The following is a 20946-nucleotide window of genomic DNA, read 5'->3' on the forward strand; positions in this document are numbered from 1 at the left end:
GAGCTAATTCACTAGGCATTCTGCAATAAGTGATTACATTTAAATGTCATTTACCATTTCAACTAACACGAACTAAATCTCTAACATTGCATTCGCATTATTCATTATTACATTCACATTTCTAATTATTTATCTGTTAATACAACCCAATAACATATGTGGGTGCGGACTATCGGTGATTATGATGCACCCCTACAATTTTCAGACCATCTTGGCGCTCTATCACTACTGATGCCCAAGATGTACTTGTTATAAAGAAGGTGCAATTCCACTGCTGTTTCCCCTTCTTATGAAAAAAACCCAAAGGATGTAGGGAATGCCTTGCATAACATGCCTTAAGAACTAGAGACTTCTCATAATATGAGATGTCATAGACCAAATCTATACTCCTGAGGAATTTACCCGACTCTTTAAGAGTAATATACAAGCTTGTTGTCATGCTGCCGAAAAATAGAGGGTCCATTGTTTGACCATCCTGTTTTTAATCGAGTATATGGAGGCACCAGTAAAAACCGTTCCTCTCCCATTTACTAGAGGTATGGTAGTTTAACAATGGAGAACATACATGTCAACATAAGGGAACTAACATCACCCAAACTAAGTCTCCTATACGTAGGAGACTGCACTTCAAGGAGACAATAATACTACTTACATTAGGAAAGTGGCGGCTCAACATACTATGTGAGTATATGAATGAATGATAATATCATGAGAAGTTTGGCCGTTTTTTTCCAGTGGTGTTTCTACTTTATTTATATTTCAATCATTTGAGAAAAAACATACAATAGTCCTTTAACTCCTCTCGCTTCCTCTAAGGTATGCTAGTTACCTGTGGTCTACCTGTACTGAGTGTGACAGAACTTTGTGCCCCTCTTCTTTCTGCTGCTGACACCTGTCCTATAGAGACTATTTATTATAGGGAAGGTTGTGCTGCCACTGCTACCTATGTCATACCTATGCTGTGTTTGTGAAGCTTGCTATAAACCTTTCCACTAAACAAAGCTAAAATGGGTGGCATTGTCAATGCTTGGTTAAATGTATATAATGTGAATGACGGAGTGAATCTTCACAAACTATGCAAGAAGAGTTTGTGTGTGAAACAAGCATTTCTTAAATGGATTAGACCACTTTGTAAAATGTTAAAACATAGCTGACAAGTGTCACCATCTCATGTGTAACACCTTTGGCCAGTTTTGACTTTTTAGCCAAAATCACTATATATGCTGGCTTTGTGAGCCCATCAAAAGCAAAACTACAAGCTTCAAAGTGCAACATGCCTTTCGATGAAAAGCCATGGATGACTTAAGTGTCAGATTTCCAAGAGTCATTGACAGCCTTGTGAAATTTAAAAATACATTTCAGGGTATGAGTGTCTAGCTTTTTTTCCTTTTAATCAATTGAGGCTTAAAAAGTCCAGCGCATGAGAGGCCATTTCAAGTTCTTATGCAAGCATCACAGTGCTAATGGGATAATATTAACACTCCTCTGAAGCCTAAAGGACATGCTAAAAGACATAGGTGCATATCTACTAAGGCTTTGTGCTAGCGCTAGTGTAATGCAGAGGAACAATGCGGAAAGCCAAGAGATTTCGATGCAAAGGCTAATCTGCTAAAATAGCAAGACCAGGCTTTGCATCAAAATCTCCTACTTGAAGCATGTGAAAACAAGGGAAAATTAGTTAATTTCTCAAGGGAAACAACACAGTGCACATCCAATGCATGGGGCCTTTCTCAGTGGTCTACTCATAGGAGTTGGTACTGGAAGGGTATGTCTCCAGCACAGTTCCTTTGCTTGATAGTGTAATCCCAGCTCTGCACCCTAGTGTTGGAAGCTGGCTCTGTATATACTATACCAAAGTAAGGTATAGTATGCACAGAGTCCAGTGGATCCCTAGAGGCTTTACGTAGGCTAAAGTAAATCATATCAAATGCTCTCTTTTGTGGTAATGTGGGGAGCTGTTAGGCTTATCAGAGGGCTGTGTTATGCATTTGTTGTACACACTCAGGCAATAAATGATTACACACACTCAATGACTTCCAAATTCCAAATTGTTAATTTCAGTTCACATAAAACCATAAAAGATGCATCATAAATTTTCACATACAATTTGTTTAAATACAAGTGTAACAACTTCCACTGCATTTGGTAACACTTCATCAATGTTTGGGCTGTCGTTAAAAGAGTTAATACAATTACCTAACCGCTAAAGTTACAGTTAAAATATATAAATTAAAACTAGACATGAAATACCTTAAAATTAATTTGTATAGTGTGTTCAAATCATTATATAATATAAACTCATATTCCATTGTATATGTAAATACTTTTTAGCTATCAATAGATACATAAGTTGCCTTATAGCGCCATTATGCATAAGTGCATGTACGTACTTTACTAAAACCACTAGTTTTGTATTCACCTATTCTTAATTTGTTATATTTTAGAGTTTTAGTCCAGCTTTTGCCCTTATAAGGCTCACATTAAATAAAAATCTTCTCACACTAAAAACGAATTCTTGTGATGCCAGTTTTCAATATTCTGCCCGCTTCTAGACATGATCTAGTATTCATGTTCCAACAAATAGGTTTAATCCATTTGTTCCTGGGTTTGCTATAAGCCGGGCAGGCGAATAATATGTGTGAATCTTTTTCCTTGGACACATTTTGGCATAATGCACAGAATTCATTACTATTTCTGTCTCTGTTTGTGGCCCATTTTGATGTGTTCGTGTTAATTTGTAGCACACCATATCTGAACTTCATATACAAGGATTTTGCCAGTTGTGGGCGAACTTCATCTAAAAAGTGCTCAAATCTTGCTACCTCTTTAAAAAGAAGGAACTTAATTGTTAAAGTACCATTATCCGAGTCATGTAACAGACTATTTTGTATATAAGCCCAGAATGTGGATTTTAACAATTTCCTGGATATCGATGTCAGCTGTGTCGGATGTTCCCAAAAGTGGCGCAAGCCTAATTTCTCAAACCAGGAAGAAACATGCATGAGCCACAGGATGCTCTTGCTCTGATCAATGTTTAAAATCTCCTCTAGACCTTCCTTATATACTGTTAGTTCTAGGGATGACCAGAGCCGCACCCAAAATGATAAGGGCCTTAATATTGCATGATGGTCAGTACGTTTGACATTTAAATCCATAACAATGGGGATTAAGGGTGTTCGTACTGGTAAGCTTAACAATCTTCTACAAAACTTATTTTCTCCTGGTTCTGTTGCTGAAGAATTGAAGATTCTATATGTACCAAACATCGAATAAAGTACCAAGAGGAAAATATACTGACAAAACCCCTGCGTGGATTAATTGATTGCATTTGAATACTAAGTGCTCGGGAATTGATGTGTTGGTTCTTATTATGCTGAGAAGTTTGATATTATTACAGGAAACAATGGTCCCTGAAAACGAAAATGTATTACGCATGTAATAAATATAGCCAAGGTTGGTACTATATTTTGGCCAGTGTCCAGCCGGACATGGCAACTTTAATAAGTGGGAATAATTAGCAACAATCCAAAGAATGTAAGTAGAGTCGTAGTGGGACACAAGCCTGTATCCTGAGACTTACATATCAAGAGGACATACAATTGTGACACACATTCAGGCAATTACAATGATGTTTCCGTTTGTGAAAATGATAAGTAGTGAAACATCTTGATACAAATCTTGCCACCTTCACAATGTATTATATACAAAATTTCTGAATGTGTAAGGCAGGCAACAAAGTCGACGACGTTTCAATCCTTCTCTAAGGGATTTAGGATCATCATCAGGACTAATCAATTAAATTGCCCATATTTGAATGCCTGAAATTACATAAAGGAATGTGGCAAACAACGACAACATACAATAATGGAATGGGAAGGGGAAGAAAATAACAACAAAATAGTTATTACGTTTAGGAAATAAATTCAAAATATATAAACCAATCAAACAACATTGAAGTCAGATCAGGGGCGGTTTGCATGTGAACTCATAGTAATAATGGCGTTTCGATCATGAACCAAAAAGGGAGGTGGTATTGAAAGACACGGGAAATTATGGGGAGAGATATCTCAGGCAAGGAGTGTTGATCGTGCCCTCGAGATGAAGATGTGCCGGAATATGCGGGGTGGAACGGAAGAGCGCCGTGTGATCTCAAGGCATTCCGTGAATCAAGGCGGGAGGTGACGAGGTGCGAATCCGGTGAAAAGGCATAGGGAGCGAAGTGAGTTGCCATGTCATGCCATATAAGGCAAGGCGCCACGTCTTGGCCAGGTAGCGGTATTCCAATTTAGACAAGAACGTGTTAGGAAGAGAGAAGAACGCAGAGTGAACTCATGCCGTGATTTGTGACGAGAGGTAACGAGGTATAGAGAAGCAAGTCGCGGGGCGGCAAGGAATTACCTGGTAGTGCCTATTATGGCGACTGAGTTAGCGCCGCGTCTTGGCCTGGTAGCCGTGGTAAAAGTTCAACTGGACGTGTAAAGGTGCAGTGCCTGCGAACGGAAGAACTAAATGAGGAATTGGCGGGAAAAAGTAAATGAAACGGGCGCTTTGAATGGGAGGAAGTGAGCTTACCTTAAAATTTCAAGGTCCGGAGAATGGGCACGGTGGGGAGATATCTGGTGAGTAAATATGTCAAATTTAGAGGAAGGGACCGAAGCGAGATAAAGTGCCAAGCATATTGGCAGCCTGTGAATATTCTTACCTCCATGCGTTGAAGGAGACGAATTCCCACTTGGAGGACAGCGCGATCGGTCAATGCCGGGTGAATTGTGAGATGGAAGTAAAACAACGGCATATTCATGGTGGTACTGGTCATGTGGTCAGTCACGTGGGTGGTCACGTGATCAGAAGGAGTGCACTGTGAGTGAATCGGAGGGAGGGGGTGTATCTGGGCGCCATATTGGATGAGTGAGAGATACAACGGGGAGGTGGGCAATGGAATAAAACACTACATTACTTTGAACAAAGTAAATATAAAATAAATAATATAAACATTAAATAAGTACTTTCACAATGATATACATTGAATTGTAAGGGATGCAGATTATATATAGTAATGTCATTAATCCAAACAATGGTTCGTAGGGACCGCGGTAAACACCATTAGGAGTGAAAAAGAGTTCAGCATGTTAATGTTTGGGGGTTCAACTCCTCTAGATGTTTTGGCAAAGGAGGGGTCCAAGAAGTTCATGGCAAAGAGAGATAAGAAAAGTTCAAAGCAGGGAGGTCCAGTCCTCGAGGCGGTTCAACCCTCTGTGTATACTTCCAGTTTTTAAAATCCATTTCAATTCCTCTTTGTTCATTAGTTGGGAGAGATCTGCACCTCTTGGTGGTATTTTCACAACAGAAACCACTGTCCAATGTATATCGTCCTCAGTGTGGCCTGCGGTTTCGAAATGTTCTACCAACGGTGCATTAGGGGTTTTGCATCTTAGTCTACTTCTGTGTTGGCAGATTCTTATCCGGATTTTTTGCGTGGTTTGACCTATGTAAATCATATCACAGGGACAAAAAATGGCATAGATGACATTACAGGTATTACAGTTACTGAAGTGATTGTGAAGTTTACGTATGTTCCCAAATATAAACTCTTTACAGTCTGTAGTAAAACCGCAGACAGAGCAATTTCCACATCTGTTGTGACCAATCACCGATGGTAAGGACCAATGGTCATGAAGTGTACCCGTGTTTGTAGTACTGGGGAGTGCTGCTCTAACCAAGTGGTCTTTGATATTCTTGCTTTTCTTAAAAGCAAAGAGGGGTCTCTCAATGTTGAGTATTCCTGCGTTGACCACATTCCAGTGTTTTAGAATACTTTTGCGTAGTTTATTGGAGGAGAGGGAGAAAGTGGTTACGCATACTATGCGGTTCTCAATTTTCTTGGATTTAGGTTCCAAGAGAACTTCCCTAGGGCAGTACCACGCTCTCTTAAGGGCACTGCGGATCAGTTTTTTGAGGTAGCCTCTAGAGGTCAGTTTGTTGCTCAGTGTCTTAGCTTCCCTAAAGTAGTCCTCTTTGAGGGTGCAATTCCGTCTAATACGTAAGTATTGAGAATAGGGAAGAGAGTCTCTTAAGGCCCTGGGATGATTACTGTTATACTTCAGCAGAGTATTGCGCTCAGTGGGTTTCCTGAAAAGGCTGGTGATCAGATGTCCATCTTTGTGTGTTATATTTAAGTCCAGGAATGGTATGGATATTTTGTTATGTGTGAGTGAGAAGTTTGATACCATACTTCCTAGCATTCAGTAAAGCCATCATGAGGCTGTGGAGTTCATTATGTCAAACTCCCAGCCCATGTACTCCATATGGCGTCATTGCACTTACAATGTCGGTGAATGGACTTAGACACTATAGGGGCATATTGCTCCTGCAGCTATTCCCTCACCTGCAGCATAGTGCCTTAGGGTTGCAAGGCCTGCTAGAAGGGTGACTTACCTATGCCACAGGCAGTGTTTTCTAGGCATGACACACAGGGATGTGTGCCATGTTGGCGGTTTCGTTTTAGCTGCACCAAGACACACAGTCTACAATGGCAGTGGGTATGTGTTTGGTGAGGGGTCACTGAGGGTAGCACAAAAAAAGCACTTTGACGCCTCGTCAGTGGTAGTAAGCGCTTAATAAATGCAATTACAATACAATACAATACATACTGCAGCCCTTAGAGACCCTCCTTGGTCACAAGCTATTGGTAACACTGGTACCTTTTAGAAGGGTCTTATTTGTGTGCTAGAGGTGTGCCAATTGTGGAAACAAAAGTACAGTTTCAGGAAAGAACATAGGCACTGGGAACCAGATTAGCAAGGACTCAGTGCACATATAGCCAAAATGCATCAAAATATAGCAAAACGTGTGGGGTAACCATGCAAAAAGGGGCACTTTCCTACTCATGGTGCAAGGCTGTGCATCACCCAAGTCAACCTTGTTCAGGTGTCAGTGCAAGGGATAATACCAACAGCAGGCAATACTTTGTAGATATGGCCCTATGTTCTGTTCCCTCTCCTATACTATGCAGTGCAGCACATTTAGATGCTGTGCTGTTTCTGTGAAAAATTATTAAATCTCAAGCCTAATTTTCAGAAAAATGAAATCAGCAATACCTGAATGTGTCTGAAGAGTCACAAGAAATTATCAATGTGCTGACACCCCTCTTCATAACCCAACTTCTTGTTTTCCAACAAGCATTGGCAACGCCAATGGGTCTTGGCTATATAAAGCTGAGCTTTCATAATCCTTTTGCTTTTTTTTTTTTTTTTTTTTTTTTTTTTTTTTTTTGAAAAACCTTTATTGACATTTCGATCATTGACAAGTATGGGCCTACAACCCCCCAGGGCCGGCCGCTAAGCAATCAGAGCAATAAGGTCAAATATAAGCACATGCGGCACCTCGGTAGCAAAATCTTCATACTAAGATAGTTCGGCCCGGGAGCCGCGCAGGTAGGACACCAGGAGAAAAGGGGTTTTTCATTTTATAATGAAACAAAACAGTAGGATCAGGTGCCAAACAATTTCCCAACAGCGATAAAGGGCAGGCCGCATGATAGACGTTAGCAATAACCAGCAATCTATTGAATCCATGGCGCAAACACAGGAAATGATGGGGAAGAATATCAAAAACAGTTGCGCCTGCAGGCCCCCATACCTAACGCCCAGAGAACCCCCGGAAACTGTGGCACACACGGAGAGGCAACGGTTCACAGCAAAAGAGGCGTACCACGCTGATCCCAGAAAGAAAGAAACAAGAAGAAACGGAGAAGAAAAAGGAGGCCATGGAAAAGGAGAGGAAGACTGAGAAAGAAAAGAGTCCCCCCCCCCAACCCCCCACCCTGCACCTCTGCAAATGAGTATGGCCCCTCCCCCCAGCAGTGTGCCTGTCGCCCTGGAACTAGACCCGAAATGTAGAAGAAACAGGGAAAAAGGAATAAGAAAGAACCCCACCAGGCGGGGGGGTGGAGAAAATATAATAAACTGGAGGAGGGCCTTCAGAACGTACCCCCGGCTTCTCCCTCCCGCACAGTAAGGTATCCCAACAGCAAACAATAAGTAGCACCAAATCGACCATAACAAAAGGGGGAATGGGGAGCATTGCGCACCGAATATGCTAGTAGCTATATCCTGGGAGTACACAACCATAAGTCCGCCCGTCTACCAGATGACCACCCCGAGGGATCAGCCTCAACCCTGACCACTCCTGGCGATGCTGCCCATGCCTACCCCCCGATCCAGCACCATGTCCGATATTCCAAGGTGAAGGGATGTCCCAAAACAACCGGGAAGCGACGCACACAGGTGGGGTGAAGGTCTCAGAACGCCAACACAGTCCGCATCTCGGAGGGACGTCTTTCCCAGTGCTGCCACAGGATCTGCACTGCACACAAGGTCCGGGAAGGCTGAATCATCCAAAGTAGACAGACATTGCTGGTAAAGTCCCTGGGTCACCGGAGGTCGTGCACGGGACGAGGCCACCACCTTCCACTCGGAACCACTACCTCCGGAACAGATCAAACCCTCAGTCAGCCGATCATACGGTAGCATACTGTCCGGAGTGTCCGGCTGCGCACTAATCGCGGGGATGGCCGCGACATTATCCTCCTGTGTGCAGTGTAGGAAGTCCTTGTGTAACTGTGGACCAGCATGCCGCCATTGTCCCAACGCTGATGCCACACCGTCGATCTTACTCCCCAAGACCTCGATGCCACGAGCCAAGGAGAAATGAAGGGCACCAAGGGCCTCAAGGAGGTCGCCGTACCCCAGCACTGCTCCCCGCGGTCGCTCTGCCACACTCCCAAAAGTCACACACTCCCAATCCTGCTGCGACCCGGTGGACAGGATAGTAGGCTGCATCACAACAAGATGGCCGCCGGGGGAGGCCCGACTCGTATGGGGGCCGGGACCCAGGGACAAGCACCTCGGGATCCACGTCGCTGGAGACAGGGGTCCGGGGGCAGGTACAAATTCAGCCGTTGCGTGGACTCGGGCAGCAGTCGTCTCCACCAAGGACCAGCAGCCGCGAAAATCCGGGAGCAGTCTGCAAGGATCAGGGCGAGCTAGGGGCGGTGTCCGGGCAGCTCACCGTCAAAGGCAGGGGCAAACACCGAAGAGTCTGAGAACTGCACCCCCGGGCATGCCCTCGATCCACTACGCTTTAGCAACGGGAGCGGCCGTGGCGAGATGCAGGCCGGGGGCAGCACCGCTCCGGTGGACCGACTCCACCCAGTCACCACAGGCCGTTGTTGTTAAACTGCCACCCGGCCAAGGCGTCCACTCGAGGTCCCGGCTCCGGGGCTGCACGGGCCGCAAAGTTCATCCGCAGATTTCTCAGGCGGTACAGTAGCCAGAAACCCCGGAGTCACACGATCGGTTGCTACTCTCCTTCACAAACACGATCCCATGGCGCAAACTGAGGATCTAGTACAGGATATCCGTGCGGGATGCGGAGGTTCACGGAGCCGGGAATCTACGCTGCCGTCTCGGTCGCCATCTTGGCTCCTCCTATCATAATCCTTTTTTTGCTGTTTGGATGGGAGGTGGATGAAAGAAGCTCACAAGGAAGAAGGGAAATAATATGTAAATGAAAAAATCACGGAAAGTGACAAAAACAACAGGGAGCAGGAGAGGGGGGAGTGAAAGGTGAGCATTGGGACGAAAAAACAGGGAGAGAGCAAGGAAACATCCACACGCATGGAGTGCTAAATTTGAAATGAAAAAGTTTCAAGTAAGCAGTGTATCAATACAACTTATTCACTCTGAATGCTGAGAAACCAAAATGCTCCTTGGCGGTGCAAACATATGACCAGGGGGGTAAGCAATTGAAGAGTGGACAACTGAGATATACAACGAAGCCATTCATTCATGAGCAAAGGACTCACCCAAAGCTGACTCTATGTATATTTAATGCATTGGAAACCATATGTGTGGTCAACAGACTGCTGAGACCTAAAGTACCAAACACATTGTATTTACAGTATAAAAGCGGACTAAAACTGTAATTACGAACTTACACAAGTCTGCTAAAAACGCTCTCACTTTGAACACTTCCAAAGATCAATTACACATTGGCATGTGAAAAACATACATATAGGTATATACAAAGTATAAATGGCGACAAATACGTTCTCTGTGACTACATTACTCTTTTTACGCAGCCAGAAGGCCAGTCCAGTGTGCTGCTAAAACATACACGTGCCATGATCACAAACCTCATGCACCATGTTACATTTTTAATGTATTGCATGCAGTGGCCTTTGCCTTCATCTGTCAACCTTGATACCAAATTCATTACCTGTAAATATAAATGATAGCTTTATGAGCAGTAGCTTCTAATATTTTTATATTCAATTCCAAATCAGATATATGCATTTGTCTATTAAGTCTGCAATGTTAAGGAGTTAAATGACTATACATTTGTTGAATATGCTTGAAACATAGACCTGCTTATTATCTAAAATAATTACTGCTTTATGTTCACATACATCAAGTAGCAGTACATGTACTTTTATGTAGATATGAATACACACATTGTATACATACAGTTTATTTTTGTCCACATAACAATGACTGTAGTTCAGCTCTAATTGTAACATTAGTTGCTTTCTGTTTTTCATGATGGATTTTGGGGTGTGATAGCACGTCCTCAGATGTCACTTCCTGTGACGTCCCTGCTTGGTACGTCATTGCAAATGGAATACGTAAAATAGCCCTTCCACTTGTGTTCAGTATCTCTACCCCAATTTTGTGGTCTGTTCTTTCACGGTAAGGGGTCCCTTGTGACGAATGCTGCAGTTTAAAAGAGACTCTTTTAACCTCTCGTAATGTAAAACCATACCAGCTGAAACATACAAAAGTGCGTTCCCCAGTTTGGGTGCGACAGATGACATCTCATATACGATTAGAAATTCCGAAATACTCAACAGAAAATCAGTAATAATGCAACTCCACATTTCAGCATTACACCAAGAGTGGGGGCTGATAAGTGTTGAAATGTATGACTCTGAACTCAAACACTTATCAACAAACTAAAACTGCAGGTGCCAAACCACCCAACAAAAGGTCAATGCTGTGCCTACAATTAAGGGAGGCCTGTGGACGCGTTATATAAACTGAAACGACACAACCCGGCACCCGTAGACATACAATAAGCAGAGGAAGTGCCCCTACATGAATACAGGTGACATCTTGGCAACAAAAAGCGCGGGAGCCCTTGGCCTCACTGCAGGCGCTGAAATGTTCAAAGGAGGAGGACCCGTCTTGTGAATGTAAACGAACCATGAGCAGACCTTCACGGGCAGCAGCACTGAAGGAAACATCAACAATGTAGCATTAAGTGAGGAAGGGGTTAGCATGATTACGTGCAAGGTTGTAATGCCCTGGGACTAACACAGAGGTCAATGGTGAAACAATGACGAACATCTCCAACAAGTGTCTCAGCAACAATGGCAACACGGGTATTGTTGTCAATTTATGTAGGAGAGGCAGGCTCTTAATTTGATTTCTCATAAGCTATAAGAATATTAGATGTTAGGACATCCAAAGCAATGCGGAATCTGCATTGGCAGCATGCCAGACTGTTAGAACAGGAATCCATGTCTGTCTCCCTAAAACGTAATGCCCGACCCATGGTGTGTCTACCTTCCTTCTGATGTACAATGTCTACCATGAGATTGAATGAGCCACTCTATGGAGAAAAGGCCATGTGAATGAATCCCATGCTTAAGCAAAGGAGATACAAAAGGTTGATAGATCATCCATTTTAGACCTATCTACAGTGCTCTCACCCACTGCTCGCCTCAGAAGACCTGATTACCACCTTCATCATAGTCCCTAGAGTGGTAGGACAGCAGGGATCAATGGTGATGCTTGAAGCTATATAAATAGGTCCAGGAACAAATCTACTGTCAATTGGTAGGGTGAAATATTCTATGCTGCAAGTCTCTTCAATCCGGTACAAATCTCAGGCACGGTCCAAGAGTCCAAGATCCAGAAACCTATCCCCCAATGAGTCCAAACGCACAGCCCTCATTAGAGGTGATTCTGTCTAGCCACTGAAGAACATCACATTTTAGGAGATAACTACAGGCACACAACTGTATGTGGATTTGGAACCATAACCTTACGACAGACAGTAAAGGCTGACCTGAGGCATCTATCGAGTATACAAATGGACTGAGTACACTAGAAGTACCTGCAACATTTGTCTTCCTTGCCACCTACATAAAGGTAAGAAAATTAAAAAGCAGTTCTTACAGAACAGCCACTAAATATAAAAAAACAAATCATAAAATTGAGAGTCAGCGGATTCTGCAACTTCGCCTCACCCATCAATTATAAACCAGAAACCTGGCTAACAATAATGCTTGTTTCCATCAACATGGTGATGGTTGGAAAGATGTGTCTTTGTGACCATGTTCGCCTATCAACAGGATTTTAAACTTGTCCCAAATAGGGACGCTTTCACTCATAAATTAGACTTAGCCCACTTATCTCTAAGTTCAACTGAAAATAGACATATACTCAGTACTTAATTTGTGCCGGTGTTTGACGGTGCTTTGCACCGGCACCTTTGTCTAAACACCAGCACATATTTATCCACCACATGGTAACGCTATGTGCCTTTTTTGCACAATTCCTCATTGGCAGTTTAGTATATATTTTTTAAACTTGCAGATAGTTACTGCTGTCACTCGCTTTTGTTAGCTGTGGCAGGAGCTGGGACGCCAGCTGCAATGGACGCCCAAGAAATATATTGGGCCCTGGCACTTTGTTATATACAAATTAAGCACTTCATATACACATCTTCTACCATGTCCAGGAAATACAGCGAAGGCTGTCAAGGCATGAAGGTGTAGAAAAGTAAAATGAAAAGTGCAAATCATGTGTTTCTGTCAGTTGTAGCGAGCACCAGCTCAAAAGCAGGATAGATTACTGATTAGTTATTTAGGATTCCATACAGTAAGAGTATGGGAAGCAGGCAGCCAGGAATGTATAGATTTTCAGTAAGCTGCAGAAGAAGCTTTCTGGCTATGGGCTCCTGTCCTGTGCAAAGGATTAATGTGGTGGTACTTGAAACTCCCAGAAATGTCATTAAGTTTTGCACTCTTTTAAGAGTACTCAATCTATGATTTTTGTATGTTGTTGTGACAGAACGTGCACAATTAACTCGTCTAAAAGCAAATAGTTGAACCCCAACAGCTGCATGGCCACCTATATATCACCAAGACCCCATTATTGTAGCTTTCGCCATGTTTCCTTGATTACAGATAATCTATTTGGTAAAAGTAAGCAGTTTTGTTCATTATTTATTTTTCCTTTTGTTCTTTTGTTTTAGGTGATGTACGACCCTATGATCAGAATGTCATGAATCCATACATTTTGCAATCATCTCGCCCTAATTTATCTCATCTTACTATAGATGGTGGAAGTTTAATCAACACTCCTAAATCTGTTTTCAGGATGAATGGCTTTTTCAATACTCCTTCTAGTGGTAAGCTTTTTGTGGAAAGATGAATTGAAATTTAGTGTATTGTGCTCCTTAAGAAATTGTTTGCTGGTTAGGAGCTGTAAAATAGTTTCTGCAAATAACAAAATCTCTCCATAAAGAAGAAGAATTGTCCAATACGTCTCGGCTCTATAACACAGAGCTATTAGCTTTACCTATGTTTTCTTTCCCAGTCACATACATGCAGATACATCAAGATACATTCATACCTGGCTGGCAATTTTGCAATGGGTTTTCTTTCTTTAAATCCCATTCCAAGATGGCTGTTGATGTGCATGCATACATTGTGAGGCGTGGTCAACATGCATCAAGATACGTGCATGCATGCATTCATCATGACGCTGGCGACCATTTTTTACTTACAGATTTAACATAGTGATGACCATGTTAGAATGGTTCATTAAAGTGTAAAAATAAGGTGAAAATGTGTGTGTTAAGCTCAAAAAGGGAAGTGATCGGCCCGGCACCACTTTGCTGTTGCTCTGCTCTCATAAAAAAAAAATATATATACATATATTAAAAATATAAAGAAATTAAACACTATGAACGGGCTAATGTGCAGAACAGGGAGCAGTGCAGTTTGTGGGGTTTGGAAAAATATTATATACATATATTAAAAATATAAAGAAATTGAACACTGGGAGCGGGCAGAACAGGGAGCAGTGCAGTTTGTGGGGGTTGAAAAGAGAGCATGCAGGGGAAGAGAGCTAGAAACACATATACTCCCATGGAGTACTGAATCTGCAATTAAAATAATTAGTCCGAAACCCCCCCTCTCCCCAAAGTATGCAGTGGAAGGATACAGCTCATACAGTGAGAATACTGTCACACCCAAATGCTCTTGGGTGGGACAAACAATGGTGAGCGCCAGCAAATCAGGAGCAGGCAACTGAGACCACACGCTCATGCAATTATGAGCAAAACCCACTCTAGCTATATGTTGTGTATTGTTAAAAAAAAGGTTTGGCATACAGACATCTGCAGTTGCCTGTGGTCTAGACTAAAAATGACGGTTAACCTTAAGAGAAACACTTGTGTGCAATAGCCTCCGATCCCAGGACATAATGATATGTATATTACAGTAAATACACACGTTTTTTAATCTTTGTGCAAACAATAGCGTTTGTCTATTTTTTGATGATTACTCGTCCAGTCTCTAATATTTCCTTCTTGACTTCTCAATACTACACTGTCATGCTCTTATCGTATTCACTGTGTATTTTAATTTTTATGTAAAGTATATTTTTTCCTTTCTCTTTTAGTGGGAGTCTCAAAAGTGTTTGTTTGAAATGACCAGCGTTGTTATTCCTATAAATGACGGCATGCACACGGTGCTTGGGTGCTTTGCCTGTAACATCAACAGGACGGTTTCGGGGAATGATTTGCCTACCAGAGAGCAAGGACCCCTGCCCTAAATAGGCTGTACTCTTATTGTCTTAACAGGATTGTACAGTATATGTAATCCTTGAATGTCACTTCGCAGAAACACTGACCAAAGTGGACAACCTCCAGCACCACTTCTGAGCTGCTCCAACTTACCTCCCTTAGATCTGATTTAAGAAAGCAAGCTCATCATAATGACAAAGTATTTCCTCCCAACATTATCCCCTAACTATGCACTCTCTTTAAATCTGTGATACTGCCTACCCTACCTGTTAACATTAATAGTCTTGTATTAAATTTGAATCAACACCACCAATGAGGTTTTGCCACTCTGTCACTGTGGATAGAAGCAAAGCAGTCGAGGCAGGTTAAAGGGACATTTAGGGAACACTGTAAAATCCTTGATGGTTATTTGAACATTAGAGTGTTGGGGCCTCCATTGAAGACCATGAAGTGGCTCAGGGCTAATAATGGCTGGTATAAACCTTCTGCTCCAACATTTCACGGTTTGTTTTTGCCTTTCTCTCTTTTTCATTTCAATATTCTACTCTCATTAAATGGAATGTTCTAATAGTGTTACACCCCCTCTTCTCCGAGCTGTACTAGTTGTTTACCACCCTCTCCCTCGTTATAGGCACTCCCCTGCAGCTCGGGCCTATAACTTGGCTTCAGGGTCCTTAACAGCCGGTATAGCCCTTGGCAGTGTGTTATAAGGCTATATTAATTGTTTTGAGTTATAGTAGAGGAGAGAGAGTTTCGAAGCGGTCCATTTAAACAGAAAAACCATCCCCGATAAACAACCTTCTGTTATTGATGATATCACAAATCATGCCTCAATTGATGTAATTGATAAGAGGACTGAAAATGCTCAATATCCTTCACAAAGGCCCTGCACCCCTGCCTTCACACAGAGCTAGGATTTGCCTTTTGCTGTGCCCAGAAAGCCCTGTATGGGAGACATGACCTTCAGTCACGCACTGTGCTCAGGACCCTTACCTAAACGGCCCACTAGGTATCCACCAAAATCATGCTCAGAGGGCAGAGTCTTGCTTCGCAAACCAGACCAGGAGCGGCCTGTACAGGTAATTGCGGTGGGCAGTAGGGCAGGGTGGGGGGATTTCAACAGACAACAATGAGGTAAAAGATAATTATTTATTTAATTTTCCCTTGTGGTCGTCTGTTGAATCCCCCCCAACCCAGCCCCACCGCCCCACCGCTCCTACCTGCACGGGCAGCTCCTGCCATCCACCCCTCCTGCCACACACCGGCACTGCAGGTGAAAGGTCTAATCTTTAAATGCAGTTGTAATGAAGGATTCTACTGCCAGCAGTTACTAGCAATAATTACCCTCTTAGCCATTATTTGCTCTTAGATGACTGCAGTACTGCTTTCAACATACACATGTCCTTGCCTTTAGTGCATTTAAAAACAAGGCCTGTGTTTACCCTTTCAGCAAAAAGATGTGGATAAGAACAATTTATTGCACTTTCACTGATGTTATTCATGTTTTCAATAGTGTTTTCATTAGTGATGTAACCAGTCACGGAGCTGATGATGTCATTTTAGATGTCATCTGTGATATCATGTGAAATGTCATGTCATGACTACTACTCTGTGAGAGTCCTGATTGTGTGCATAACTGGCATTTTTTCTGGTTTTGTATCATAACTTCTCTTAAAATGAAATAGTTAAGGCTAATTTATATATTGCTTTTATTAGGAACACAATGTGAGCAAATACATTCCTCCCCTTTAACAAAGTACTTTCAGCAAACGTCTTGTTTTTGTATTTCATATACATTGGTGCCTGCCCCCAAAACCCGCTGGGCACTGGTCACATGGTGTAGGCACACCCTGACCAAAGCTGGTTGGCCTTCACTGATTACCCAGTGACTCTGGGCGCAGGGTGTAGCTTAAGACTATGAACTGTACCCTTTCCACATCTACCGAATGCACAAGGCTTAGACTTCTGTCACAATCACTTGGCTCAAGGTGCCTGGTGTGACTAAAGGCAATGTGCTGTGCCAAGTCATGAAAGTTTCAGATCCTGCTGTGAAAAAGACTGTGGATACAGAGAATTGTGAAATGGTACATTCTCAGCAAGTTACTTATGCACAGTGATGTCTGGGTGCAAATTATGCCCTACACCGAGCCTCCAGCACCCATGGCGAGCAAGGCTTCATCTTTGGTCATATTCATAAAACTTTGGCTACAGGGCAGGTACTATAGCCATGCTCTGAGCCAAATCCTTCAGCCAACATACCCTTCAGGGAATCAATGGCCAGATGTACAACCATTCAATTTTGCGAGTCGCAAATTACGATGTTTTGTGATTTGCGACTTGCAAAATGGAAAGTACAACAGTGTCTAAGACACTGTTTGCGATTCCCAAATGGGTCGCAAATGACCTGCCTCATTAATATTGATGGGGCAGGTCGCAATTTGCGACCCAGTGGGAATGGACAGCACTCACAGGGATGGTGGCCTACTGGGATCAGCAGACCACTATTTCTGTAACTGCTTTTTAAATGAAGTTTTTTTTTTTTTTAAATGCAGTCTGGTTTTCTTAAAGGAAAACAGGATGCATTTAAAAAAAAAAGAAAAATGAAACGTTTGTTTCATTTTTTAAGAGCAGGCAGTGGTCCGTGGGACCACTGCCTGCTCCCAACACAAAGGGGAAGGGGTCCCGAGGGGGCAGGAACAGCTTTAGCACTGGTGGCGACCTGTCAACAATGTTTGTTGGCGCTCCCAGTGGCCACCTCTGACACGATTCCCTTACTACCACCATTTAACAGTGCCCCTCAAGTTTCCATAACCACTCTCTCTCAGATTAATTTAGTTTTATAGCGCCACTCATACCAGTGTAAGGTGTCAGAGCACTTGACATCACGCACACACTGCACAGAGACAATCAAACATGTGTAAATCAGTGTATAGGAAATGTTACATAAGGCAGAGGACTACAAGGTGTAGGAGTCACATGTCATCCATACTGGTAGGTAGTATAGTTTGAGTCCCTGGTTTGGAAAAGCACAAATTCAGAATTTAAAACGTAACACCCTTGTTAGGGGTTCTCTTTAATAATAAGAATTGATTTCTACCCAAATGAACCCTTTTTGCAAGATTGACTGTTAATAGCTCACTGCTCTACATTAGGATTTTGCTATACACTGCAAGTAACCAAAGAGTCTCTCTGACAAAAGCAGTAACCCCCTGACCTATTTACATTATATGCACTTTGTGGTCTGTATGGTACACGTTCTTTGTATCAGGCATATTAACCCTGTGCTCTACCTTATGATGAGTCAAAACTTCCACTAGACAAAACTCCAGTCTCTATCCAGCAAGAACATTAGTCACAGAGTTATCTTCACATTTTTATTGATGCCTGAAAATTGCTGGAAGCTAGGAACATGGCTGCAGGTGCTTGCAAAATGATAATATAATTGAAACATGTCGCCCCCACCCCAAATAAGAGCCCAGTGCGGTTGCACTGGTCGCACTGCCCTAGAGCAGACCCTGCAGGGGGGACACCTTCCCATTTGTGACTGGCCTACAGCCTACTTGAAGAAGATGGTAACTGTGATTGTTTAGTGACTGCATTTGCGGTCACAAAACAATCGTACATAACAGTGCGACTCGCAATTAGGAAGGGACGCCCTTAGCATGCCCATACTAGTGACTCACAAACCCTATTTTGCGAGTCAGTAATAGGTTATCGACTCACAAAATAGGGTTTGTACATACCACACACCTTTTAAGTGGTGGCAAATGGGCTAATTTCCTATTTGTGACTGCTAAAAAGGGTCGTACATCTGGCCCCAAATGTACATTTTTTTAAATTCAATAAACCAGTTAATGGACCAAAGCAACTATCACAAACCTTTTCTTGAACGCCACCACCTTAGAATAACTTGCCAGTTTGCAAACCGGGTCTTTTGTGTATCACAATTTTAGAGGGCATGGGGTTACGCAAAAAAGGTGGGTTTTTTGCCAATATCCGGCATGTCTTTTCGCACCTTGGACTAGTAATGTACTCCCACTATCCCACAGGTCTCCCCCATATTATTTTATGGAGCAGAACTCACAAACCCCTGAGCCATGTACCACTCACAATGGCCTCCATAGCCAAATATCTCAAGCTTTCTCAGCCATTCTGGTTAAGGGGTTCACTAACTGCAGAGTATCCAATGGAGAACACAGCTTTTAGCCAATTCTTTTTGCCATTCCATTTCCAAGGTAGTACACAAGCTAAATACCATTTCAAGTCAACTTGAGATTGGTGAGCAGAGCACAGGGCATGGTTAAATGGCTTGACATGCACCCAAGGTAAGTTGAGTACAGCTGAAGCTCATTCTCGACAGTATCTGGTTTGGGCTGATTGGATATGACCTGCTTTCACAGCCCACCAATATGGCCAAAGGCCTTGCATAGTGGATTCTGGACTAGGAGGACTGGGCACAGGGCAAAGCCAAATGCCAAACCCTGCTGCCAGAGCCAACTGGATGTGGCTGGAGCCCGGACTAGGAGGACTGGGCACAGGGCAAAACCAAATGCCAAACCCTGTTGCCAGAACCAACTGGATGTGGCTGTAGACCCTACCCAGTAAGTTCTTGGGCGTGGGTACAGATGCACAGTCCTTGCCCTATCCACAAAGACTATGGGTCGAGGGAACAGCTGTTACGCATGGCCTAATACCACAGTTTGCTTTGAGATCCAAATGGGCATGGCATTCTGCTGAACCCTGAGGCTTAGAGGACAAGGTAGCTGAGTACAGCTGATGGTCTGTGGTCATGGCGTTTCCCTACAGTCCACTGAGTATAGATAATCACCTTGGTCAGTGAGTTAGGAGGAAAAGGGTACAGTCAAATTACTGCCAAATGTTTCCTTGAGGGAAATCATGGTTCTCTATTATAATCGATAACTAGGCAATATTATAAAACAAAAATGGCACTAAAACTGTATGAGCTAAAATTTAAAACCACTGAAATTAATCATTTATGGTGAGCTACACAACGGTATATCCCACCCGCCCACCGTTGCACTGCTCGTGAACTCTCACATGATGTCACAAACAACATCATGACATATCCCATAGAAGGTGTATTTGGATCAGAGTCAAAAGGCACATAGCTGGAACACCCAGAAAGGGTATTAGTTAAGTACCCAAAATAACTCATGCCTTCTCGAACATCACACTTTTTGAACTGATGTGTTTATGAACTAATAGCTATTTCATGACATTAACAGCCTTTAAAACAGAAGATGTGATAGTCAAATTGATAACAAAAGACACACAATTGATGGACGGAATGCAGAACAAATCAAAACATTCACCCCAGTCAAGAGATCTGGGTTAAATCCATCATTCTTTTGCTCACCATGCCACCCCAGTTTGGACCTGGCCATATGCAAATCAGTCTTGACCCTGTGCCTCATGGGAACAGTCCAGCCCGAACTGCCAAGCCAGGTCCTCCCTGGACCGGAAACAAGCATCCTAGGACCAGTTTCGGGGTTTTACCCCTCTTCAGCCAGGATAGCTTGATTCCAGTGGCACAGTAAGCCCAGGATCCACGTCTGGGCATACCTGGCGCACTTAGGGCGAGAAAGCAAAAGACACACAATTGATGGACGGAATGCAGAACAAATCAAAACATTCACCCCCAGTCAAGAGATCTGGTTTAACCCCGAGTGGAACGGGTATGCTCAGACTTGAGTCCCGTGCTCTCCATGCCACTGGAATCAAGCTATCCTGGCTGAAGAGGGGTGAAACCCCGAAACCGTTCCTAGGATGCTTGTTTCCAGTCCAGGGAGGACCTGGCCTGGCAGTTCGGGCTGGACTGTTCCCATTGGGCACAGGGTCAAGACTGATTTGCATATGGCTGGGTCCAAACTGGAATGGCATGGTGAGCAAAAAAACAATGGATTTAGGCCCAGATCTCTGTACTGGGGTGAATGTATGACATTGTTATGCATTCTGTGCATCAATAGTTCTTTTTGCATTTGTCACCCTGAGTGAGACGGATATGCTCAGACGTGAGTCCCGTGCTCTCCATGCCACTGGAATCAAGCT

At 43.1% G+C, this 20946-nt stretch overlaps 1 protein-coding gene across 3 annotated transcripts in view; it reads left to right on the forward strand.

The window, feature by feature from the left end:
* The window catches only part of CEP126 (centrosomal protein 126), a 315130-nt gene that overhangs the window by 175794 nt on the left and 118390 nt on the right, over positions 1-20946 (forward strand). For 2 of the 3 annotated variants that reach the window (XM_085621438.1, XM_085621439.1), the window contains exon 7: positions 13321-13476. The exons of the other annotated variant lie outside the window; for it this stretch is intronic. In XM_085621438.1, the coding sequence (XP_085477564.1) occupies positions 13321-13476 (156 nt within the window). The remainder of the gene's footprint in view (positions 1-13320; positions 13477-20946) is intronic. 3 annotated transcript variants of the gene reach the window in all.

The sequence above is a fragment of the Triturus cristatus genome, chromosome 8 (genome assembly GCF_964204655.1).
Source record: "Triturus cristatus chromosome 8, aTriCri1.1, whole genome shotgun sequence".
Lineage (NCBI taxonomy): Eukaryota > Metazoa > Chordata > Amphibia > Caudata > Salamandridae > Triturus > Triturus cristatus.